The sequence below is a fragment of the Megalops cyprinoides genome, chromosome 7, assembly GCF_013368585.1.
Source record: "Megalops cyprinoides isolate fMegCyp1 chromosome 7, fMegCyp1.pri, whole genome shotgun sequence".
Lineage (NCBI taxonomy): Eukaryota > Metazoa > Chordata > Actinopteri > Elopiformes > Megalopidae > Megalops > Megalops cyprinoides.
The window spans coordinates 27,353,224-27,379,709 of NC_050589.1; the positions used below are offsets into that span (position 1 = coordinate 27,353,224).

The 26,486-nt window shown below is 43.5% G+C and overlaps 1 protein-coding gene across 5 annotated transcripts in view; it reads left to right on the forward strand.

Moving 5' to 3' along the window:
• The first annotated feature begins 614 nt into the window (after nt 1-614).
• Nucleotides 615-26,486, forward strand: part of tead3a (TEA domain family member 3 a) — a 51,959-nt gene continuing 26,087 nt past the window's right edge. For 2 of the 5 annotated variants that reach the window (XM_036532971.1, XM_036532970.1), the window contains exons 1-3: nt 615-810; nt 1,130-1,291; nt 22,891-23,140. In XM_036532971.1, coding sequence (XP_036388864.1) covers nt 23,017-23,140 — 124 coding nt within the window. In that variant the 5' untranslated portion in view covers nt 615-810; nt 1,130-1,291; nt 22,891-23,016. The remainder of the gene's footprint in view (nt 811-1,129; nt 1,292-22,890; nt 23,141-26,486) is intronic. The other 3 variants (XM_036532974.1, XM_036532973.1, XM_036532972.1) reach the window with 2 other exon arrangements.

Below are 26,486 nucleotides of genomic sequence, written 5' to 3' on the forward strand. Positions count from 1 at the left end.
TTAGATGTCGCAAGTAATAAAACGCAGCACTTTAGCCACTATAAAGAAGCGTTTTAATGTCGAAATAAACCATTGGTGCATGTACAATTGCAAATTCCCATAATTAAAAGTGTTCCCGTGGCTTTCATCTAATATGTAACCTAATGTGTTTTTCCTATTACTGATTATCAGACATTTTACCTCAGTCCTATCCAGCCATATAATAATTGAGAAATAATTAATAGTTGTAATAATAATAATGCTGCCCTAGTGTTATTTCTGTTGTTGTTGTTGTTATAAACCTATACGATGCATTTACTCACAAAAAAGTATGTATATTTCTGAAGGTTATAACAATACCCAATATTTGGAATCGAACCTGCAGCGATCTGGTCAGATACCTATTTCCTACAACGTTTGTAGTTCTTGTTAGTTGAATATTAATACACAAATTAGTTTCATGTGAACTATTTTGTGTCGTGGACTTAACACACAAAGGAGAATAGTTCGGCTATTCTTAAATGTATCTATCGGGTATGTGACTAATGTTCAGCACTGTATTTTCGTGGGGGTGGAGATTTCAGCATAGCGTCTGCCCCCAACTTTGTTGATTGACGCTAGAGCATGGCTCCTCCTTGAAAGTTTTTTTTTCTTCGTTTTTCAGTGTCGTGCGTTGATTTCATACCAAAGTCATACTTTACATTCCACCTTTACTGTCAAACCCGGAGAAATATTTATTGAAAACAAAAAAGGCGCCTGAAAAATAAACCGTTTAAATGAGTTAACTTTTAACTTGTGCTTGAAAAGGCAGGAGAGGAAACCAACCAAAAGGTGAGTGTTTATAGCTAAATACGCTTTCTTTGTCTGAGTGGGTTTGTGAAGTTTCATGCAGTTGCTGCTCGCTTGAAGTTTTCAGATCTTTGTCATTTTTTGCATTTTTCCGTGGAACTCCCAGAGTTGGGGAGGGAAGAAAACTAATATGATTGATTTTTTTTTGTCCGTCTTTCTCTCCCTGTATGTAGGGACTCCTTGCTATGTAATACACTCTTTAAATTTCAGATTGGAGTGCATTCCTTGATTTATTTGCATTTTCTGCCTCTGTCGATACTAGACCCAATTTGAACATGATGTTTCTCTCTATTGCACGCAGCCTCTTGGAGCTCCGCTTCCAACTTCCCAAAACTTTTTTCGGGGAGAGCAGATCCTTATTTTTACCCGGGGATCAATCGAAGGCGAAAACGAAAATAAGAAAACAATCCAGCTGGAGGACTGAAGTAAACGCGATTTTTAAAGAACCGTCTCAATTTTATAGGTAAGCGCACCCAGTGTATGTCGATAGAGACAATCTGATTAATGACATGATATTTCAACGTTTGCATTAGAGCAATTGTGTACCTGTGTTTCGGGGACAGATTTTAGCCGAAATCTTCAAGTGGTCACTCACGTGTGATTTTATTTTTATCTAATTTGTTGCTTACAAAATACGAGAAGAAAATGTTGGCCTCAAAACGAGTTCGCTCCTTTTGTTCTACCGGCCTTGTGCTAATACATTGTTGAAATCACTGCATTTTGGTTTTCGTTCTTTTTTTGCAAGAAAACTCTGTGACCGGCTCTTTTAGCAGTTTAAGTTAGTGGTTAGGATTCCTTCCGCAGTCATTATGGAAACTAACCACTTAAAGGGAAATGCTGATGGAAAATTTTATTCTTTTTTTGATATTTGTGAACGGCCACGGGTGAATTCAGATCCTATTTAGAAAGATGTGTTTGGGATATTTGGATACATCATATTATTTGCTCATACTTTTTATATCAGTTTACTGCGTATAATTTTGATGGAGCAAAAACTGTTCAATTATGCAAACAGTACACTTGAAATTGTATTTATTATAGTTCTGGACACAAAAAGTTGACATACGTATTGTTAACTTGCAAACGTTATTTTCCTCAACAAATGTTCCCTTTCATTGGTCTGATAACAAAGACAAGATTTGTGCGAGTGATCGAGTAGGTGAAAGCACTCGAACGAAAGTAGTCGTAGGAGACCAGATGAAGAATGGAGAAACGTCGGAGCGACCCGGTTAAGGGGCAGTGTGGGAGAGAACTGAGCGCATGCAGTGATCTTAGCATGCTGCGGCACAAATAGCCAAGATATAATTATCCCAGATGATTTGGTAATGTTGACAGAGCAGGGGATCCGTTTCCATGCCATGTGGAAGTGGCTGGTTCTGATTTCCTAAGCATACTGAAGACGTGTAAAGGGAGGGAAATGGGCTTTTAGGAACAAAAGGCAGCGACTTCCTCTGCGGCTCCGTTTATCATTGCCCCCCCCCCCCCCCCCCCCCCCAACCCCACAACTTAGCCTTTTCTTCTTGCTTAATCGTATCTACTTGAACGTGCAGTCCTCTTAATAAACCACCGTATTGTACCGAATGAATTGGAATCAGTATTCCCACCTACTTATGCATTGGTACATTTTGACTTTAAAACAACCTAAAAAGTCCTCAAACTTGGAAACTCGTTTCTCAGGTTCATGTGGTTATCTGTTGGGTTTATGTACAGTACCTCTGCATTTACTTTTTACTTAAAGTACTTTTACCTGTTTTATTTGAAACTTTGTATTTAGACAAAAAAGCCAGCCTTTAAGTTTAGATTTTCAGGGTTTTATTTGTTTTCAGATACTGTATTGTGCCCCCCAGACTTCTGGCTGTGATTTTTTTTTCCATCTTGGTTGTACATTCAGTTTCGTGAGATTGTTGCACGTCTTGACTTTCCCTGGCATCTCCTCCGTTATCGGTGTCAGGCTGAGTTGTCTAAGCAGTGTCGGTTCCCTCCAAACCCCAGCACTCCAGTGCGACAGGTTTACAATGTGGTCAGCCAGGATACTGTCCCTTCAGCCAACTAATGCCAGGTGCCCGAGTCGTGTTTGGGTAATCAGGCTCAGCTTGTGTCCTGAGCGATAAAAAGCAAGTGCCGTAAGGGGAACAAACAAATGCTTTTGAACATATGCCTAAACGTCCCTTAATGTCCCCAGTTACCCTGTAAGTGTAGGTCAGAATGACAAAAAAAGATTAAATTCAGTTTCCTACAGAAGTTATTTTGTATGTATTTTTTTTTTTTTTACTTTTTCTATTCTGAAAATTGCCATAAAAGTACACTGGTGTTGAAGAAACACCCAAATTAGGAAGCAGACAAGAGAAAATGAATTAAAGAAGAGGTTGTTTGAGAAGGCCGTTTTTCCTCCCTAGTGCTAAACAACCTGAAAGAAGATGTGCATATCAGTTCTGACGTAGGTAAGACATACGTGTGAACCTACAGAGGATTGCTGTATTTCCATATCTGCACCACATTTAATATTTGGCCTCTGTTTGAGAGCCTCTGGCTCCAGAACACTTAAGTGATCGGAGTCTTGGTTTTCATGAATTTGGAAAATGTTGGAATGTGCTGTCCTTTTGAGGGAAATCTTGTGGCGCGTATTGAATCCTATGCCTCCACTGTAAAAATTGTAATATCAACATTGTAAGTTTCATCCAAAACAGAAATAAAAAAGCAATTCTAAAAAAAAAATTACAATTGGCACAAGGCAATCATGTCTTGTACCAACTTGGGCTATCGCCATTGTCAGGTTATATTCAGATGCAAAAAGGGGTGAAATGTTTCCCAAAGGTAACCAGCGAAAAGTCTAACTCATTATTGTAATTCATCAATTGGTTAACGTCACTTTCTTGAAATGTCACCTTTGTACCTAACTCTCCTCCTGGTTTGACTCGACAGACAGGAGTAGTCAGGCTTTTCCAGTTCTGAATAGTTCAGATGAGCAATGAAAAGAAAATGTTTGTCACCTGAAAAAATTGTGCTACAGTCGCAAGTCAACAACAGTGCTAAGGCAGTCTCCAAACTCATGACTCTTTTAGAATTCCAGCTTTTCACAATGTGAGCTGGTCTGAAAAAATATATTACTGTTAGTGCTTTTTTAGAAGAGCCCCAATACATTACATTTGAACAGTAGTTGTATTAATTCACCTGTATTTAAAATTTGTAAAAATGTTCTGTAGATGAAGCTATTATATTTACATTGCATTGCCTAGTATTGTTTGAATAAAAATCAGAATAGAAATTATGCATCATAAAAGACAAATGTGCCACTTAGCAGCCACTTATGGGTCTTCTAAAAAAAAAAAAAAAAGCTGTTTGGCTGGAAACACCAGCCGTTTTGTACGTGTGTGTACGTGTGTGTGTGTGTGTGGTTTTTTTAAGTCCACCCAAACACTTGTCCTTGATATCAAATTATATTCTTTTTTATCTATCCAGGAAAAATAAAAAAATAATAATTTAAAACTCCTACTACTTGTAAATACATATAAATGTAAAATGATATAAATACCAGTTTTGATAGAGCATAAAATCAAGCATTTAACTAATAAACATGGATTCATATATATTGTTGTTATAATCATTCTAGAAAAGATTATTTTATTCGTAATGTTTGTGTGAATAAATGTAGGCTCAGATAAATGCTCACTTGCAAGGGGTGCTTGAACGTGTTATGGGCTATATATCTCTGATCCGGGTAGTGTCAGATGGAGGGAAGGGGTTCAGCAGGTGAGCGGCTCTGGTGTCCAGGACTGGGTGCAATCTCTTAGGGCGATTCCATTTCCTCTGTGGAGACGGGATGGGGGAGGCCCACTCTGGAGTGCATCTGTTCTCGTCCGTTGGTTCTGACATCTCCACGGGAACCGTGGATTATGTGGGATTTATTGGGAGGCGGGGGTGGGGCGGGGGGGGTCAGAGCCAACCTGACTGATCTCTTCCTCACCCTTTGACCCCCACCCCCTCCTACGGGTTCCCTTCTCTATCATTCTGCCTCCCGGGGTGTGGCTGCACTCTGGCCAGTGAGCTGAACATCCCGGTATCTGGAGGAGGCCAGGTTTCTGCTCGTTACTGTGCAAACGAGGCGATTAACGACTTAAAATGATCACAAAGCATAGTTTTCACTGAGGCCATCCAGCCCACAGCTGTCTGGGTTTGGGTAAAAAGGTTTAGTGTGGTGTGGCTGCAGAGTGCTTTCTTTATTCATTTTAAATACTGGACACGTTTAGGATGGATTGCCACCATCAGTGTCCACACAAATGAAGGAAACGTGTCTGAACAGTGCCTGCGTTGGGCAGTTGTTAAAATGACATGAAACTATAATAGAATATTGTCCACTGGGGAGTACAGGCTATGATTTCCTTGTGCCGTGAAAAGCAATTATGCGTCAAGTTTCCGTGCCGCCATCAGAATCAACTTTATATGAGCAGACATGATTGGGCAATACTTGATTATCTGATTGTTTTATTTATTAATCCCAAAACTAGAACCTTCTCAGCACACCCATGTGCAGTCTCACTGCGAAAGATTTCCCACCCTCTGCTGTGTTGCCTTTGTCACAGAGTAGTAGTGTAGACTACTTTTCAAATTACTGGAGAATTTTTTTTTTTACTTGTGGCTACTAACAAAGTGTGAAAAAGAACATTATAAATATACACATGAATCAACAGGTCCCAGGTCTCCATAAGTTGCATGCATGTATGAAGCCGTTCCCCAAATGCAGCGTTGGTTTGATTTTGTCACTGTTTTTGCATTTGATTTCTGCTGTATATTTAGTAGTGCGGCCTCGTTTGCTTCCCTGTACCCTTTATCGTCTGGCCGTGCTGTAAGGAAAACAAATGATGCCGAGATGGAGCTGTTTTTGTAAGGGCTGGCTGTGAAGTTTCAAACCGGACTGCAAGCATGACCGGTGTGCACTCTCTGACATCATATCTTTATATAGATCTGGAGTTATTTCGGCTGTGTTTGTTCCTACAGGCGAGACGACCTTTGACAAATTGTGCTCCTAATTAAAACCAAGTGTATGTGACAAAATCCAGCGCTTCTTTCACCGCTGTAATTTACATTGTCACTTACAGCGATCTGAAAGTTTCTGGCCCTTGGTGATTACGGCTTCTTGTTTTGTGAAGGCCAATGTAACATTTTCAGTGTGGAATGGTCTCACTTGTGCTTATCCCTTGTCAGTCTGTCTTTGTTCCTATGCGAAGGGGTGTTGTCAGGATTTGAAAAAGAAATGCACCATCAAATGCATTATCAGATCATATCTTTAATTTGAGGATATCCTTAATATCTTACTCTGTGTCATCTTGTACGTGAGGAGTAAAGTCTAATCGGCAGCTATATGTAGACTTGAAAGATGACCCATTCTCACACATCTTGTTAAGCTGGTTGCTTGTCTCCTTGGCCTGGCACCGGCCTGCTGCAATATGTCTCTGTCTCATTTCCTCTCAGAAATGGAGACTGATACGTGTGACTGATTCCAGCAGCATGCTGGGTAGACGGACCATGTTTATTTTACCACAGGGAAGACTTTGTGTTTCTGCATGGGCCTCATCCCGGGGGCCCTCCACCCCCAAAACCAGCAACCAGCCGGTGATAGAAGAGAGATTTAAGTGCATCCTGACCTTTTCTTCAGGGGTTTGAGGAAGCTTCCGGGTAACTTCTGCACAGAACTGTGTTGAGGAGTCTTACTTACATAAACAGCAGTAGATGTGCCTGCGAGTTCACGTTTATGCAGAGATTGAAGGGTCGTGGAGAACGTGACAATTCAGAGTTGTAGCTACTGTCTGGAGATTGATGACCATTTCTGTATCGTTTTTAATGCACCCTGCGAAGTCTGTAAAGTACCAGAGTTAAGGAAGAGAGACAGACTGGGACACTGAGTCCTTGTTGGACAATCTCCTGTCAGGGTGTGTAAGGTTATGCTTATGTCGGTTTATGCTAAAATGCTCAGTTGTTACTTGTGTTTTATTTAATGAATACTAAATTTATTTTTAAAATATTGATCTTTGTAAGATTTTCTGTGTAACTTTGGTTTGATATGTCTGTCAGTACTTCTGTATAGCATGGAAAAACAAACTGAAATCATGAAAAAAACAGAATCATGATAAAGACAAAGGTAAGGGTAGGGACATACAGAAGACTAATACTCCTGTGTTGGTGGTGTGCTGGGACATACCTAAGCAAATTCACCATGAGAGGGTAGCGGGAAAAGCCTCTGTGTTTAATGTTATACCACATCTCCATTGTAGGATCTAGGATTGGAGGTCTGGGGGGAGATGTAGGAGGAGTCCATGCTTAAGGAAGTTATGTCATAGAAACGCCTGCCTACCATTGGACACTGCTACCACTCACTGAGATGATGGATGTAGCTACGATTATTCTGCAAAAGAGCGAACGGGGGAGGTTGCTTTCTTTAGTTTAGTTTTTTTTATATTAGCGGCTGTTACATTACGACTACCACCAGCATTCATCGGGTTATTGTGTGTGATGTCATCATTATGTGCTTCCTGCCCTTCACTGACTCTGCCCTCAAGGGTAGCAATGAAAAGGTACCAGATGAGTTATGGGGCCAGAAATTTCTTAGTTGGTTCCTGCTCAGCAGGGACATCCAATAGTAGAAGTGGTATGGCATGCCAGTGGGAAAGGGGCATAAGATTCTGTCGCCGTATTTGTTTACTGTTTTTCACCATGGTGTGAGTAAAAGACGCTCATTTTAATCCACAGTTTTGTAGCCTGCCACGTATCGGGATGTTCCCTTTATCTCTGTCAGAGCTGTGACCATTCCTGGAAGAAAACAGTGCATCCTTGGCTAATTCTAAAGGTCTCAGGGATTCTAATATTAGATTTTGATGGTGAGGGCAAATCTGGAAGGAATTAGCTTTCTGCTCTACAGAGAGAGATTCACTTTGGTATACACCAGAGAAATTTAAGAGGCTTGTTGAAACCAGTGTGCTTTCCTGTAGAGGTAAATCAACAAATTGGCTCATATTTGCTGGCTGTATAAGAATTTGTACATTTTATCCATAAAACATAAACATTAGCACACATGGCCATTATGATGACTTACTGGGCCAGAACATTTTTAGGCTTTTGATTACAGAGCAATCCATACGTGGACGCTAGGTTGATACTTTTGGAGCAAAACAAACAAACAGAAAAATTGAAGGTGTATTATTTCTCACATTATCGGATTCTGAGTTTAAGACCCAAATGTTGAAATGCATTGTGCCTTGCATGTGAAGTGCTAGCTAGGATATCTGCTAAAATGCACTAGTTATAATGTGATCAACCAGAGCCAGATTTTATTGACAGATTATGAATTATGATGATAATATCATTTATATTTCTGCCTTACTTCTGGTCTGTGATCAGTTGTTTAGATATGATCATTAGCCTGCATATTTAAGTTGTTGCATCAATTATGTACCATAATTTTAACAGAAAATGATCCTACCAGTGACTAGTGTGTAATAATTAAAGATGAAAGTGCTGATTATAACATCATCTGCGTATTATCACTTGAAACGTTAGCCACAGAGGCTTTTCTTGCTCCCATTACGGGCAGGGTGTATAGAACAAATTTACATTGCTTGTAACTAGAGCAATGAATTCCTGATCCCAAGGGCTGTGAAATTCAAAGCAATGAAACTAGCCATCTGTTGTTGATTTGGTCAATGCACTGGCATTTTTGGTTAACCAAACACAGTCATGAAAATAACAAAATACACTGTTCTGATTTATTGTTTTTGCTCACAGGGAGACAATATCATTGCCTTTGGTTGAAGGGTTTGTTACAGCCTTAAAGGTGAAAAATGACAGCATTTATGTGCACTTATGTATAAATAGATTATATTTACTGACGCTCCAACACAGTAAAACCTTTTTTGTGTCTTCAGTTATTCACAATCCAGATGGTTTCTGATAACCAGAAAAAATAAATTGGATCATTTGGCTCCAGCATTAGGATTTGTGAAAACTGCTTGACATGGGCTACCGAGAGAGAGAAGTACTTTCATTTTGAGTCTTTGGTGCCTTCAGTATCTTGATGGAGAGTTAATCTGGCTTCCATTTGTGTCAGTTTGTAGTATCTCAACACTGCTACAACAAATGTTGGTCCAAATGGTGCTGACCTCTCCCTCTGTCAAAAGCTTTGAGCAAACAACACCACTGTCAGTGCCTGGCCTGCAATAACATGGAGCAAACCTTAGAACTGTGAGCCCACTGAAGGTCACATCAGCAAAGTCTGAGGTCTTATGTTTCTCTGAGCGACACTGGGCAAAGACCTCCTCTTAAAAAGCTGTTGCATGACCTCAAGTCCCTGTCAGTCACCTGCTTTGTGTGCTGTGCCAAAATTGCTGTTCCATGCAGGCAGTCTAAACCTGTGCTGAGACAGAGGCTGGAATGTGTATGAATGTATATTTTCATCAACTGCTCTATGTAGACAATGGTAAATATTGGGCATGCTTTGAAGTAGACGTTTGGGCAGGGAGCTTCTGGTAGAATGCCATGTACATATGTGCTTCCTGTGCATGTCTCTCCAGCAGGTGCTCATAAAGTTCAGTTTTTCACTGTAAATAGACTGTAGATTCGCGCAGGAAAACCTGAAGTTCTCTGCAACTGGGATTTTTTTTTTTTCTGTTTCATCCCCACACTCAAATCTACAGTCTCGGTTTAGATTCATTCCCACTGAAACCCTCTGAAAAAAAATACCACTTAAGAGAAACAAAACAAAATTAAAGCTTATTTATATATATATTTGGCTTCTGATACACAGAGCTTTCTGCAAAGCATAGTGGTGGCTGGATCTTTTCAAGATAATTGGAGGGATCATTGTCATAATCAAATCCATATTTCATACATGATTTTATTTCCAAGAAATATTTCAAGTACACACAATACAATTATAGGAAACCAAGCAGTGACGTTTGTAGCATGTTTTGTATGCCGTTTATTCAGGTCGTATACATGCATATCACGCCAGCCTGTGCTTTATTGAACTGGATCTTTTACTTGGTTTTTCCTTCTGCAACCCTTGCAAAAAAATGGAATGGAGGAGTGGGAGTCGTGCGAGCTTTGTCACTGATATGTCTGTTTTTCCAACATAATCCTTTGCTTTCATTATCAAGATGGAAACTACTGCGGTCAACAGAATTGGACATGATTATGTGGCACCATAAGGAATAGGATTATAATCTGCTGTTAGTTCACATCATAAAACTTTGAGTGTGACCCTTTGTGTCGGCGTTTTGTGGTTTTGTACGCAGATCTGTTCCTGCACTGCATGTTTGTACTCAGTTTCCGTGAATAAACCTCTTATTTATACCGTTGATGTTGATCAGTAGAAGCGAGCCAGTTGCTCTTTGTTTCTGTGACACGTGGATTGACTCTCTCGGCAGTCATTAATGGTGATTCCGAACTGACCACAAAGTTAAAATGAAGCGGCTGAAATGATGCTGCAGGGTAGTTGTCCCACAGAAGGGGACACTTGTGTGCCCTCCACCCACAACTGGATGGGCAGCTTTTTGATGCGCACTACCCAAGGCAGACTGATGAAATCCAGTCGAACTGCACGCACACATGCATACACCCATATACATACACATGCACACACACACACACGTGATCACACATGTGTAAACACACATGCACACAAACACATATGGGCACCTGTGCACAGACATGCTCTCTCACTCACACACACACACACGCACACACACACACGCACACGCACGCACACAGAATGAGCCCTGAGATAAGCACAAAGACTCCAGACCCCATTCAACAAAGGCCCCTGGCCGTCTGACTGCCAGAAAAAGCTTTCAGTAGGTGTATCAGCTTTCGCCCCCTCCATGCACGGCGCAAGCCTGTGAAGGACAGCCCAGAAACGTCTCCGTGACAACCTGGCGACCCACGTGCAGGGGTCAAGCGATTGGCTGGACACTCTCAGCTTGCTCTGCACCTTCTTTCAGGCCCTAATGAACGCTCCGGGGGGTAACAGGACACCCTGGTGATGGATGGGCCAGTAGGGGCATGTGAGGGTTTTGACACGGCCTAGCATTGCGTGGGACACGCTGCAACGTGCTTGGCCTGGATGTGGAAGGACACAGGCAGGGAAGGCACTGGGCTGTAAAGAAGGTGCTGGATCTGAGGTCTGTGTATGAAGAGAGAGTAGATGGAGTTATAATGCAGGAGGCCCTTGCCGTTCACAGAGTTGTGAGGCCTAGTTTAAAATGTCTGCCTCAAATGGCACTCAAATGCTCCTGCTTCACTCTATCACTGTCTCTTCTGTTTATCCATTTTTATATACAGCACCAGTCAAAAGTTTTCTTCGTAGTATTCTTTGTTTTTACTATTTTCCAGTTAACAATAATAGTAAAGATGGCAAAACTATGAAATATGAATTATGCAGTGACCAAAAAAGTGTTAAACAAATTGTATATATTTTAGATTTTAAAGATAAAATATTTTTTCTAAATGAATTTCATACATAGGCATCAACTTCACTATTTATATTTGTCTAAGAAACAAATTTCAAGCGTTTAAGCATACAAGACCAAAATGTCTTTGAATCCATCTTTTCTATCTTAATCAGGTGTGTCCAAGTTTTTTGACTGATACTGTAGACAAACTGAAGTTTATTGTATTGCGTTATTTGTTTTGCATCTGGGAAAAGATATGCGCAATGGCACAGCATAGTGTTGATAAAATGTCCCCATCCTCGTGGGTAAAATGATGTAGTGGCACCTCTACCTCCACCTGCCTGCCTTTTCAGTGGAAAAGATTTATCAGAAATTGTTCACCAGTCCTTAAAGAAGAACTGACTCTGTCCGTTTAGGAGACAACCGCTTTGAAACCTCGCCTGGAAACTGTTAGGGAGAGAAAAATCTGCTGAATCAGGCTGTAAAATAAGCATTATGGCATATGCTTTGATTTTTTCCCCCTGTGGTCTTTCCCCTGTCAGCTGGATTGTGGTTTAACCGTATAAATCCGTTATATCAAGGTGCTTGCGATAAATTTAACTGGTAAGCACTGCAGGGTGAGAAAATTGATACACTGTTCTGATCAATTGGAGCTGTCACTGTAACTAAATACTAAGTGCCCATGATGAGGAGTTGTGACTTCTGATAATACCCTAATGCGTGCACCTTCTTAAAACAGAACCTTACCTCACACTTTAATAGATGAGATCTAGTAAGCAGCCACAGCTTTGTATTCCAGTGCATTATGATGAAAATTTTGGGTGTCAGTTCAGGATCGTAGCATGAATTCAGTTCAGTATTAGCCAGTTGTTACTTTGTGCCTTTTCATTGGAAGTGTGTTTGTTTGTGGGAGCATGCAGGTTGAAGTGCAGTGTTTCTGTTGGAATCAGTGCAGGGCTGCTTCTTTGCAGTTCTTACCATATGTTGATGAGTGCTCGCCATTCTCTTTCTTTTATGTCTATCTTTCCCATTTTCTCTCTGTTTCTCTTTCTCTCTATTTCTCTCTCTTTCTCTTTCTCTCTCTTTCTATCTGTCTCTCTCTCTGTTTCTCTCTCTCTCTGTTTCTCTTTCTCTCCCCCCCCCCTCTCTCTCTCCCTCTCTCTCTCTCCCCCTCCCCCCCATGCAGCTGTCTGGGCCCTCCCCTCTCTCCCAGCTTTGATTGTTTCCTGAGTGCCGTGCCAGAACGGAAGTAGGAGGAAGTTATTGGAAGAACTGGAGAGAATTTATTAGAGCCAAATGCAGACCGAGGAGGAGAGGGTGGGGTGTGGTGTGTGTGTGGGGGGGGGGGGGGGGGGGGGGGGGGGGCGCGTTGGTAGGGGGGCAGCACTCGGAGACTGACGCAGGCAGACTGAAGTAATCCTGCGACTCCTCTACCCCGGAGAGGGATTTGGGTCACTCACCCCGCTTCCAACAGCTCTCCTCAGCACTTCACACACCGCTCTGAACAAATGGCTGCCCGGCCCTCTCTTTGTGCACCTCGAGTGGGAGGGAGAGGGAGCCTGGAGTGGGTTCCCCTGTCGTTGGGGAAAGGCATGAAACAAGGGGGCGGCTGCCACTGATAAGGAGCCAATCTCACTGGCTTCGGGAGGGATGGTCCTGAGGTGTGTCTGATCCAGGTCCTTCAGTTTGGAGAGTGGTTCTGCCAGTCTTTGTGTGTGTGTGTGTGTGTGTGTGTGTGTCTGTGTGTGTGTGTGTCTGCTGCAAACACACATGGGGATGATGTTCTTTCATTAGTTTCCCCTTTCCTTTAGTCCCAGCCTTGTCAGTGGGCGTTTTCTTGTGACACAGTTTGCAGTGTTTGAAAGCCATACACATGAAGCTAGTCTGTTAATCTGCTCATTGCAATCTTGTGTCATACCCAGTATTTTACAGTATCGTCCAAATAAATGCAGCTCTCATTAATGAAAGTGTTAGAAGTCCCGCCATTTCATCAAAGTGAATGGCTTGTGTTTGTCTACCTGTGCACACTGTATATATGATTCCGGTTCCTCCACACAACCTCCACAGACAGTGCATGGCAACAGGCTGCTGTGGATTTCAGGCCTAGATAGGAGGGGTTCTGCAAATCCAGTTCTGTCAGTCAGGCTCCTGGAAACTCCCTTTCTTGTGGTGCTGTCACGGCAACCCAATCCTCTGGCCTGGACCTAGAATGTCTTCCTTATCTGTAATCTGATCTGAGCGAGCAGCTGCATCTCCAGTCTGGGTCCTGTTGTTCTTCTTTGTCAGAGAGGGTGTGTGTGTGTGTGTGTGTGTGTGTGTGTGTGTGTGTGTGTGTGTGTGTGTGTGTGTGTGTGAGAGAGAGAGATAGGGTCCATTGGCTGGAGGGGGCAGGGTGGACTAACCCCAGGGATTGGCCGCAGGAAACCCTCTGCCAGCAAGTGATCCAGCTGCACCAACAGTCCTCAAGAGCTGTCTGTGCTCCATAGTAATGAGAAGAAAGCGTGTCTAACTCTGTCTCAATCTGTAGTAACAGCAATCTCTACAAGCTCCTACTTCTCCCTGCCTATCTATCACAGTAATAATATCTTATTTGAAGGAAGGGGTGAGGTCTGCAGTCTCTGCACGTCCTTGAATCTCAGTTCACACTTTTGACCGCCCTACAATTTGATTCATGCCTGCTGACACTGTATCGTGTTGATAGCAAATATGAGTGTTTTCATAGTATGAGTATTTCCTAGGAGCCTAGAGTCCTTTCATTTTGGGTGAAATAATAGCCATTTGTTGCAGAGACAGTATGTGAACGTACCTGGTGTGTGTCTCTGAAGCGGCTGGCATGGTTTATTGGTGCTCACAGCTCAACAAGTGACGTGGGCATCCTCAGCCTTTGTAGCCAGTAAAAAGGAGCCAGCGACAAGCAGCTAAGATTGTGTGGAGACCGAGGAGCACCACTTCACAGATGCACAGCGATTGTCATGTGAACGGGACTGTATCCCAGTTTCACGGAAAGTGTGTCACCGAAAGTGAAAACATAGCTGGACAGCTAGTAATGGCCGAAGCTGCCAAAAGCAGTCCAACTAAGGAAATTTCTGAACTCAGAATGAGTGGGTCATTCCCACCGTTCCCATTTCCAGGTATCTTTATCTTTCTGTTGTAATTTTAAGAGCGCATGGGTGAGCACTATGTCTTTTCATTGTAATGAAAATTTTGATATGGCATGTTCCAAGCTGGGCGACTTTGTGCAGCACGTAAATGTGTGGAATTTATTTTAAAATGTGGATTTTGATGCCTGTTTTTAGTGGTAGAAGTTGTTTTTCTTTATCCTGAATTTATAGTTGCTCCAAGTGAGAGTTCGTCACGAGTCATGATTGGTGTGTATGGTGTTACGTGAAGGGAGATGACTTCCTGCATTATTTGGATTATTGAAAAGTGAGGGACTTGTTTACATTATGTTCAGTGTCATTACAGGAACATTACATTGTGAGAGATGAGCATGCAAGTTATGTAAGCCAAAATTATTAATAAACAGGAACTTGCATCAGAACTAGATAGTTTTACTTACTGAATTGCTGCCAAACCAAATAATTTTACATGTTAAATTCTATTTTCTACTTTGAAATATTGTCATTTAAGAGTTTTTAAGGTCATAGGAGACCGTGGCTAGAATATTGACCCTTGTTCACCAGGGGCACCAGGAAACTCTTGGTGCACGTCGTCTCATCCACCCGGTTGGTGAGCTTGTGTCCAGTGATGGTGCCCTGGGTTCAAACTCTCGGTCGAGGTCAGTTTGTCTTCACCTCCCGTTGGGACTCCACAGTGTGTGGTCGTGTCCTGGTTACAGCGTGCAGCTGGATGCAAATTCTGTATGCGTTTGGCCGGGGCCGTTTCTGTGATCACATGAGCTGGGTCTCGGGGGGGGGGGGAGATTGAGGCGAGCCATGTTTTCCTACGGATCGATACAGCACCTCACTCAGCTATATTCAGCACCATCTGAGCATTGTGTTTAGCTGGCAGTTAACCGCTATATTGACCCAGAGTAAATATTAACCAGGCAGCCGGAGGGATGGGTCGAACAAGGCCGGATCTGGGGCCTGCGCGAAGAGGGACAGCGCTCTCCCTAACCCTCCCAGCGCTCGCCCACCCCCCGAAGACGACACCCCTCTCAGACCTTGGCCAATGGTGGCCATCCACCTGATCTGCTCGGCTGAGTTTTTTTTTCCTCCTCCTTTTCTAAAGGTGAAAAGCAGAGGATCTGTGGTGCAGACGTGTGAAGAATTCCCGCTCTTCCAAGGCTTTACAGGGATCCGCAAAGAGACTCGCCCCTCCTCGCTTACTGCTCGCCCCAGTCATAAAACAAGATGATTTACTGCATTTGCAAAAAAAAGAAAAGCACTTTTCCATTTTGAAAGTGGTTAGGCCTTTGAGATGGAAATACGGAATACCGTAATTCATCCAATTTCGTGAAGATTTACTGCCTTCCCGTCTGACTCCCTGGTACAGAATGGCGCATATGCATCTCTGGCCACATTCTAGTAAGCTAATATTTAAACAAGTCTGGAGTTGGCCGCGCGCTGTAGTTAATGGGCGTTTTGCAAAAATTTGCATTGATTTTTCTAAGGGGGAAATTTCTGAGAAGTAATTCAAGATCTCTTCAAGGACATTCGGGGTCAGAAATAAAGTGAAAACAGTTGCTTGTGCAGAATCAAACTTGGGCTTTTGGTTGGCGTCGCAGAAAGCATAACATGCAGCTTCACTCTTTGTCCGTTTCGGACATTGCCTTTTATGCTGGAGTGGAATAGCACTTTTCTGCTATGTTGGTCTTGTGACCCAGGCAAAGTCATTGTGTGTGTTGGGTTCTGTGTACCAATGGAAAAATACTAATGCGGTGTGTGTCACAAAGTTCACAGCTTTGGTCAGCAGGCCTCTCAGAGCTTTGTTCGGGGATTGTTATAATAAATCTGTGAATTGTGCTAGAGACAGTGTGAAGGATTGTTCTCCTCCCAAGTTTAATGTATGCTGGCTGACCACCTGCGGTTAAGTTAATTAGGTGTGCAAACATCTCTACTTGCAAGTTCTTTCTATTTGCTAATAGGTCCTTCTGAGCAAGTGGATTACCCATGGGACTCTGGGCACACATCCTTTAAGCCCATGTCTTTTCTTTGGCAGCACCTCTGTCCGCCACTGGGTCTTTAGTGTCTGCTGGCCCATTTGTTTCTGAAACTTATCCTCATTGTCACTGAATACATGTGACTGCAGTGTCGTACATTCCCAGTGTTAGAGTGCCTGTATAGGTGATGTCACTTGTGTGTACGTTTTTTCCTTGTGCAGAAAGGTCTCAGCCTCGCTGACTTAAAAATGCTTTTGTGAAGGGGTCATATAGCGTTGAAACATCCTTAGCCAAATCCCTAACCAAACAATGTAAGGTGAGCTTACCGGTGCTTACCTCTCTTCCTCGTACTGTGTGTTTGTGGTAGTGAAATTGGCAATGAAGATGCCAATGGCAATCCTGTACAGTGTCCCTGTGTACTGAAAGGATGTATGACATAACTGGGCTCCATACATTCCACACAGGTCTGTAGGTATCCCTGGGAAAAATTAAGTGTAAGCACTGGGCTGGTGTGGAGGTGGGGGTAGAGGACAGGAAGGAGGCAGCGTGGTGTAAATAGACACTCAGACTGCCAGCTCCAGTGCTGTTTGGCCCCAACCACCATCCTCAATATCAGACACTTTTCCTCTTGGCTTTGTTTGGGTTCCTTGCCGGTGTTTGGTAAACACACACACACACAGACACACACACACACACACACACACACACACACACACACACACACACTCCATCGCCAACACAAGAGCCTGTCGCGGGTTTAGATCCAAAGTTTCCCAGAGAAAATGTGACTGGAGGGAGGACAGAGTGGAATTTGTAGGAACTGGACTCTCTTATGTGATCAGCTGGATGTGCTGATGATAGCAGATTGTGGAAGTACGTTATAGAGGCCTTCACTAATTCTACTGTTGTCATTTATAAAGGAGTCAATTGCTTTTAATGTTCAAAGAATCAGGAACAAACTCGTACAGAAGGTTCTGTTTGTAAGTCCTTAAAAATACTTAAAAATAACACTCAGAAAATTTTTTGGTTTAGAATGAATTGATACAAACATAAACCACTTGCCAGTGAAGAATTGTCTGTATTAACAAAAAGTTAAGTATGGGAAACATGACATAACTCTCCATAGCTATCGTCTTGTTGAGGGTTTAGAAGAACTTGTAATTGATGTTGTATTACAACAGTGGTGTTTTTGGAAGGTCGTAGGGTCTGCTGGTATTGGTTATGCTTCTTCACTAGAGTTAAAGCATGAACTGAGGACAGCCATCGCACCTGCTGCTCCGGGTGTATCACAGCTGAATTTACATCCAGTTAGTGGTTTAAGTTCATCCATTAAGGGCTGAAGCATAGTGAAAGCCAGCAGTCCCAGAGACCCACAAGAAACCTGCTATCCTGTGAAATAAACTCGGTTCCAAGGTGAAATTTCACCGCAGTGTGTTGATGGAAATCATTTTAATCATACTGTTAAAGATTTGAGTTAATCTGTCACTGTAAGGCCTTCTGCTGTTACAAAGCAGCACATGGCATGCTGGGGTCCTCGTTTTGCTTGTCTTACAATAGCGAGGAAGGGCATCATCACATTTGTGGGTCTTCTCTTAAATAGGAGTTTGCCCAGTTAGCCCTTTCGATATTCTCCGGTGTGCCTCTTGTGAAACCTGCTGGCCTGCTGCTGTGTGTCACACCCATGTCCCAATCCCAGAGCATCACCAGCAGCACCCCAAAGCGTCACTGCAGCCGCGATTCAAAGACTCTTTCAACCTGCAGAGCACAGATAATTTAATCTCATCCTCTGATTAAATGTTCCTTTAATGCCCAGGTAGTGTCAGGATCCCTAAATATAGTGTGTCTGGACTTCCACATATAAAGACTTTTTATGTGCTCGCTTTTTGGCTCACTCTTCTTCTTTTTTTTTTTTAACTTGTTATGATATGTAAGCTGAATGGCTTTTAACACCAATCTGCCTCGCGGTGCAAGTGCTTATTGAGTACAGGGCGTGCACCATCCACTTAGTGTTGAAATCAGTTTCTGTCTTAGAAATCCAGCGAAACTCGCAATAAAAAGGAGCAGCGTTTTTATTTTGACCAAACTTTTGTATACTTTACAGAAGCTGGCAGTCTGGACTTCGGACTACATGCAGCTGTTTTAATGGTTCAGTTGCGAGATTCTTTTAAATGTGAATATATTGGACAGTGAAGGAGATGTGGTAACCATGCTTCAGAATGCGAGGCTCCTAGCAGGCTTCAGATAAGCCCAGCTCAGGCTGTGGGCTCTACCCCGCATGCGAACAGGCACTGGCAGGACCCGGGCCGGGTCTGCACTCCTCTGAGAGTGGACCTCTTCATGTGTTCCACCGGGAGCAATCCTGGTTTTCTGGTGGTGAGGTGGACGCCTTAATTGGTCAAGCAACCCCCCCTACCACCACCACCCTGACCAACTTTCTAAACTCCCTACCCAGCCCCCACCCCTTCTTCCATATGACTCCCCTGGTCTCCTGTCCTTATTTGGGCAGAGACGTTCTGAAGCACGGGCAGGGAGGGGGGGGGGGGGAGGGGAGGGATCGCGAGTGACACCAGGGAGCTCCCAGAGGCCAGAGGAGAAACGGCGCGAGCTCGCCTAGCCTGCTTAATAAGGGCATGTCTGGAATTTCAGCCCTGCTCTCTCCCTCTCTCCCTCTCTCTCTCTCTCTCTCTCTCTCTTGCTCGCTCGCTAGCTCTCCCTCTGTGATGCTGCTGATTCACTGCGAGGCCGCTGCCAGACAGGCCCTCTGCTTATTTGTCTTCATTAAGGCCTCACTGACACCTTCCCCACAGCCGCAGTGAAAAGTCTTTACGTTCCACGTGCCCACCTTTCGTTAGGTTCTTTAGGGAGCCTCGTGGTCCCTCAGAATGCTGCTTTTTGTATTGTTTTTGGGGTGTCCTGTTACTTTTCTGCCCGCACCGTCCTCTGTACAGGTTGTAAATGACCCTGCTGAGGTACGAGATGTGGTCTTGCATGGGCTTCATGTGTGGGGCCAAAGGGAAGCTCTGCGCTAGGGACGGTATGTGAAGCCAGAGTGTCTGAAGAATATCAGGGCACCGGATGCTCCATGTTACATCAGATGGGCCAAAGTACACGGGAGAGTGGACATGTCTGAGTGAGAGTGTGGAACAGGTTTTTTTTCCCTCCATGTGACTGAAACATAACTAGTTTATTGCCACTGTGGGGGAACAGGCCTGATAAGTGCCCTTGCAACACGCACAGAGACATTCTGCTCATTCTGCATTAGGAGGACATGTCCTGCCTGACATCAGGGGCACCCGGTTTTGGTCGTAAGAAATTAACACACCGGTTGCACTTTGAGAAAGCGAAGGGTCGTTTTAACAACCCAAAGTCGTGTACCCTATTCAAGCCCTCTGTGTCATAATTAAACAATGTCAATGTCTGATTGGACAAGATTGGCACTGTTCTGTGGGTCATTTTTCACATTAACACTGTTGGAAAAATCTAGGGTTAGGGTTACTATCATTGGTGACTGATACCACCTTCACAACACTGTTTAACCATATTTCTCTTTTTCACCCTTCCACAAACACAAGGCAAACAGTGTGAGATTGCTGTAAGCTGTAAGCTTATAAAAAATTATTACAGTAGTGACCTGTGTTTCTTTTGCACATTTTAACCTTTTGCTTCAGTTAAGTCTTTAGTGTATAAAAAGGTCCCTACCAGTATCTTAAATAAAACAACTTACAACCAATGGCCTTCATACAAGACCTTGTACATAATACATTACACATCATACTAATAATAATATCAATAACATTTACATTTATTCATTTGGCAGATGCTTTTATCCAAAGCGACTTACATAGGTTACAGTTCTTTACATTGTTATCCATTTATACAGCTGGATATTTGCTGAGGCAACTGTGGGTTAAGTACCTTGCCCAAGGGTACAGCAGCAGTGTCCCAGCGGGGATTGAACCGATAACCTTTCGGTTACGAGTCCTGCTCCTTAACCACTATGCTACACTGCCGTCCATAACAGTGTTAATAACAATGTTAGTCTTTTTCAGTTCAAGATCTATTTCGTTTGTGTTGTTTTTTGGACTGTAGCAGTTATGTGATGCCTGACGTTACACCAGTCGCAGATATGGGTTCACTGTTACGACCTGATGGATTGAATTGCAATGAACAAAATGAATGATTTCATTTTATGTATTAAGCTCCATATCACTATTATTATGAAGGTGTCTGCAGATAATCTACTGATATTTGATGTTGCCTCTCCATGCATCTTTTCATTTGTGGAAGCATTTTGTTGAGAATTTTTTGGGGGGATAAAATAAGAATGTGAAAGTAACATTGTGAATAAGGTGTTTTTATTTAAATGTTTTAACTCCAGCTCTCAGATTCTGAGGAGGAGGGCAAATTGGGATACATTACCCACTGCCGGCGCTTGCAGTCTCAATATTTCTTTAATGCCATAATATTTAACTGTTCCAGCACATTGCACATCGCTTGTCTTGTGTAAATATTTCTTCAATGCAAGACAAATTGTGGTCTTTCAGTTAAATTCATTGTGGCGTCTTGAATAGGCTACTTAAAAGAGAATTGCCTTTATAGGAGCTAATTCACTGACACAGATTAATTCATAATTGTTGCATCCATTGATAAATCTGTATTTTTTAAGTCCCTTTTCTGGCCTTATTTTTTCATGTGAATGAGCGTGTACTTGGTTGGATTTTACAGTGTAAATTATTATTGGGATTATTGTCCGATACCAGTCGTCTTCCACACACTCCAGTCTTTACTCATTTTCACTCATTTTTTTAGATGAAGATTGCTGGGAGAAATATGCTTCCAAATTGCAGTGGCCAGCTATAAGACCCTGTTCACACAGAGGGAATAATGCTGTGATAATTCTGAAAGTTTAGCAAGCATCTAACCCATCCTGCTGTTTCTTAACCTTGCCCTTCCGAGATGTCCTGACCGGTCAGCCCCTGGCCTGTGTTGGCTTGGCCCTTTGAATCAGTGCATTCCATCGTAATAACTCCTAATATGAAGTTATAAAGAAAAATCAAACTGGAAACATTTACAGAGGCCGAGCAACTCTGGAAAACTGCTTTAGCTAAACTAAAATGAGATCGGACTCCTGTGAAAAGGTTATATTTGTTTAGCCTTGCGCTGTTTTCCACTGGTGTAAAGTCTGCAGAAGAAGACTGAATCTTAAATCTTAGACTTTTACAACTCTACCATAACTGGCAGGGAGTGGAAATTCAGCCTGCCAGCTTGGTCCCTCTTCCTGATTAACCAGATGCCCGGAGTTGACTAATTGTGGTTTATTTTAGCCTCCAATTAAATGTTTGCTCAAACGACGACAAATGCTTTTGTTGGAAAGCCTCGGAATGCCGGAGCAGCCGACATAACGGAGTCTCTGCTGAGAAAAGTTCGCTTCGTCTCACGGCACATTCCCAGCTAGTGTCCCTTTTTCAGAATCAGCAGAATGTGTACAACAAAACCTTTTAATAAGCGCCCCGAAAACAATGAATTTGGGCTCTTGTTTTGCAAACAATGCCGTGCCCACGGCTAGGGCGCTTTTGAAAAACACTTAAGATCCTTAACTCGTCCCAGCAGCGAACACCACAGCAGGACCAAGCTCAACAACCGCAAGAATGTTCTGTGGCTCGGGCCTATTAGCAGGCTCTTTTAAAAACTCGGTTTTATGATATTTCAGAATCGTTTGACATACGGCAGTGCAGAGCCTTCGACGCTGAGGAAATTATAACAGCAATTGGGGAATGTGTTGTTTCCTCAAACTGGGATCCCATTGAATAAAGTTGGTTTTTAGGATAACTAAGAACAGAAAATTCTCAAAACCGCAGAATTTACATTTATCCTAAATATCTGTCCCTTGGAAGCAGAAGCTGTGGAGTTGTGTTGATTAATCTGTTTTGTAAATTTATTTATTATCTACCTGAGGCAACACCAGGGCAAATCCTTAAGTATGCAGGCCCTCTCAGTGTACGCGGTTTGCATGGTGTGAGCTGTTACAAGCGTTGGTGGTCTTCCTGAGAATCTGTGTTTAATTTATGAGCACCTTATGGTGGATGCATATGGCTGCGATTTATACCAAGCATAAGTGCTATTTATATTGAGTCATCCAGGGAAGCAGTAGACTGGTTTATGCCCTCGGTGTTAATCACCTAGATCTCTGTGCACAATGCTAAGCGACCTGTAATGCTAAGCCTCTTGTAAATGTCTCTTATGTTCTCAGCTGCACAACTGAGTGAATGACAAGGTGTAGTTGGGTGATTGAAGGTAGGATTGTGGTTGGAGAGTCCATCTCTTGAGGGGAAAAGATGGTTGTAATGATAGACTCTGTGTCCTTACATCCAAAAAGCTATTGGCCAGTTGATTTTGGAGTTTGAGGGAAAGGCACTGGCCTAAGCAACAGTCAGGGAACGGGTTTGTCAAAGTGAAAGAATCTCCCATGATGGCACGTTTCTCGACTTGCATATTTATTTATTCATCCGTTTTTCCCAGCAGTCCTCAGTCTGGGGCTCGCCGCCGGGCCCAGGGGGAGCCGCCATCATTGCGTCCAACGAGTGGAGCGCGAACGGAAGCCCGGAGGAGGGGCGGGACGATGGGGCGGACGGGCTGGACAAGACCATGGACGGGGACGCCGAGGGGGTGTGGAGCCCGGACATCGAGCAGAGCTTCCAGGAAGCGCTGGCCATATACCCGCCCTGTGGCCGGAGGAAGATCATCCTCTCTGACGAGGGAAAGATGTACGGTGAGTGTCCCTGTGCCCTGCACCTCCGCTCTCGCCCTGGGAACCAGCGGCGACATCTGCAGTCCCGAGGCATTTAGAGATGGTTTCTCCTCATTAGCTGACAGGAAGGTGGATCACTATATCATTAAATGTATCATCTATACAACGGGCTCCAGTTACTAAATAAGTGAGCTGAATGTGAGTAACGGCCAGGTGCCCACCAATATGAAATTTAATTACTTAACGGGTAATTGTAATAATATAAATGTTAACAAATTTTAGTTTTATTGTACAGCATGAAGCTGGTCCCGTTGTAAAATGCATTGTTTCCTATGGGTTTTCCATCTGGATTTAGTTAAATGCATAACTTTTAAACGCGCCGCACCTTGTGGTCCTGGCTATCCCAGCTGAGTTCACTGGCAGAGTTTCCTTGATGAATGTCGTCTCTGCGTGAAAATAGGGTATTCTGTTGTTCTTGGTTCATAGGTACAGGCCCTGGCACCGCGTTCAGCTCTGGTGAAAGGTGATGAGTGCGCTTACGCCTTCAGAACAGTTAGGTGACGATGGGAAAATGGGAGTGGCAGGCAAAGAATAGTAGTCTCTTTAGTAGCGTCTGTAGTAGTAGGTTACTGAAATGATTGGACCTCTCCTTTGGTTATGACACGAGGTGCTTTGACAGAGCGATCAGAGGTGCCAGAGCAGTGCAGCAATACATAAACTGGACAAGGATGCTGTTGAGCTGAGCCTTGAGGCTGGCCTGAAACCCCACTCACCTGTGGCATTATTAAATTATTGGCATTTAGCAGACACTCTTATCCAGAGCGACTTACAATGTTATCCATTTATACAGCTGGATATTTTACTGGGGCAATTCAGGGTTAGGTACCTTGCCCAAGGGTACAGCAGCAGTGCCCCAGTGGGGAATTGAACCAGCAACTGTTCGGTCACAAGTCCTGCTCCTTAATCGCTATGCTACACTGCCGCCCATGTTGTTGCACTTCTGTTGTCCGTAGAATCAAAAACAGCAGCTTGCTCGATTAAGTTCATTTTTCTCTCTGCAAATCTGGCAGCATGCTTGCCATTAATGTTTTACATTTCCTGGCTGGGCACCATAATGCTGTAATAATATTTCAGCCCTTTCCTTTATTTTCCACTACATTTAGTTAATCTAAGTATCTGTTGAACAATTAATTCATATATCTGTTTGTATGTGGCTGCACTAAATTACAAAACCTGTAATCAAATTTAATAAGAAAAATAAATGTAGAAATTAAAGAAATAGAAGAGAGTGAAAACAGTATTATTTCAGTTGTTTCATGGAAAGGAAAGAAAGGTTATATATCCAGAAATACTGTCAGTACTTTTAACCTTACCATTATTATTTAATGAACATGTCTATTAGCTTTGTGTGGAAAACAATACTAAGTATTGGAATTAAACCAAGAAAAGTTAAATGAAGAAAATGATCTTTAGGAGAGACTTGATAAAATGCTTACTAAATCCAACCAAACTCTTACGTAGTTTTTTTAAAAGCAGTTCTTGGAGCCCTTTGGTCATAAAACCGTTGAAGCTGCTTTGTAAGGGATTTAACATTGTCTCCACTAGATATCTAACCCAGCGGTTTGTGCAATCTGAAGTGCATGTGTCTCCGCTGCCTGACAGATTCTCCGAATCCTCCCAAAATAAACACTTGCAGGACCTGGGAGAGGAGTCGCAAGCCTGGTTTTCATTAATCCAGGCCAACGCTTCTGAAGTTTAGTGGGTGAACTTCTCCAGAATGGCCTGATTTTGTACACAGCTTACAATCCCCCCCCCCCCCCCCCGGCTCCCCCACCCCCGTTGTCCGCATCTGGGCCAGCTGTTGTGAGTCGGGTCTGATTCACCAGTGTAGACGTTCTGTGTGACGAGGTTTCCCACAATGCCCATGCCGGGACGTTAACCCCTCTCTGCTGGTCAGTGATCGCCGCGTAAACTTTGAGTCATCACTTCCCATCACTGGCCACCTCTTCCCTGGCCCCGTCTCGAAGATGGAGACACGGGGCCAATCCTCTTTGGAGCTTGCCTTCTCTCAAAAAAAGCAACCCGGTGAAATCTGCTTCCTTTTTTGTCATTTGTCCCGCTTGCCAAGCCAGTCTGAAACATTCCCAGAACGTTCCGTAATGTTGCGGCGGCCGTGCTGCAATGTTGTGGTGATGTTAGCACGCAGCTGCAGCGTCGTAGGGCTGTTATGTGTTAGCGGAGTAGGCCTGAAGCCTTGCTCTAATAAATAAATAAATAAATAAATTGCAGACACGGGGCATAAAACGCATGTAGCCCAGATGGCCAAATCGTGCTTTTCTCATCGCCTGTTAGGTTTCCTCTCGAATCTTAAATGCTGTACTTAAGTGAAGCATTCATGTCAGACACGTTTTATGGTAAGAGAACATACGTGTAGCTGTATACGCGTAGCATACGTGAGCATATGTGTAGCTGGTTGGCTGGCACGGTTAAAAGACAGGTGGGTGGATTTGTGATACGGGCTCACTTTTTAAAACGTGTTAGTGGAATAGCAGTCAACAAAATCTGTGACAGTGGACATGAGTAGTAAAACATTTGTTTTTTTTGTTCACATTCACTGAACATAGTTCAAACCACCAGACTGAGCCTTTGATTGCTAAAGCTGTTGACTGTTGCACCTGGAGTTCTTACTCTTGGGCAAATGCTGACCCGGGGAGCTGGCTTTATTTGTGTGCCAGTGACAGCGCCATTGTTGTTCTCCTGGCCTTAGCTGCGGCTCCTTCTTTGTGTGTGTGAGGACACTAGACTGCTACATTGCAACCTCTGTGTCATGGTGGTGATAGTGGTGGTAAGGGTGTGTGCTTGTGTGTGTGTGTGCGTGTGTTTGTGTGTGTGTATTTTGACCCTTGTCTCCTCATGTAGAATAGGCTTTGGAGAGAGGCCCACATTCCTAGCATTTTTCCCCGGTCTGCGAGGGACAGGCATTCCTCAGCGGCTGAAGCCCAGGCCGGGCCTGCCGGCGGCCCTGTGACAGGAAATATAATCCTGATGCGACAGAAAGGGAAGGTTTGTTTCAACGGCCAGGCATTTTCTCCTTTTGTGGAAGTGCCGACTGGCGAGAACGCCCTCCGCTCGCCTCCCCTAGCGGCTATCCCCTTTCACCACGCCCCCCTTCCCCCCCACCCACCCCCCCAAAAAAAAAACACACACAGCCTCTCCCTCTCTCTCTCTCTCTCTCTCTCTCTCTCTTTCTCTCTCTCTCTCTCTCTCTCTCTCAGTGCGCTGTCACTGTGCTCTCAGGGCACCATGCAACTGAGTCACCATGATGTAAGGGCTAAAGACATGACACGGGTGAGACATTATTACAGTG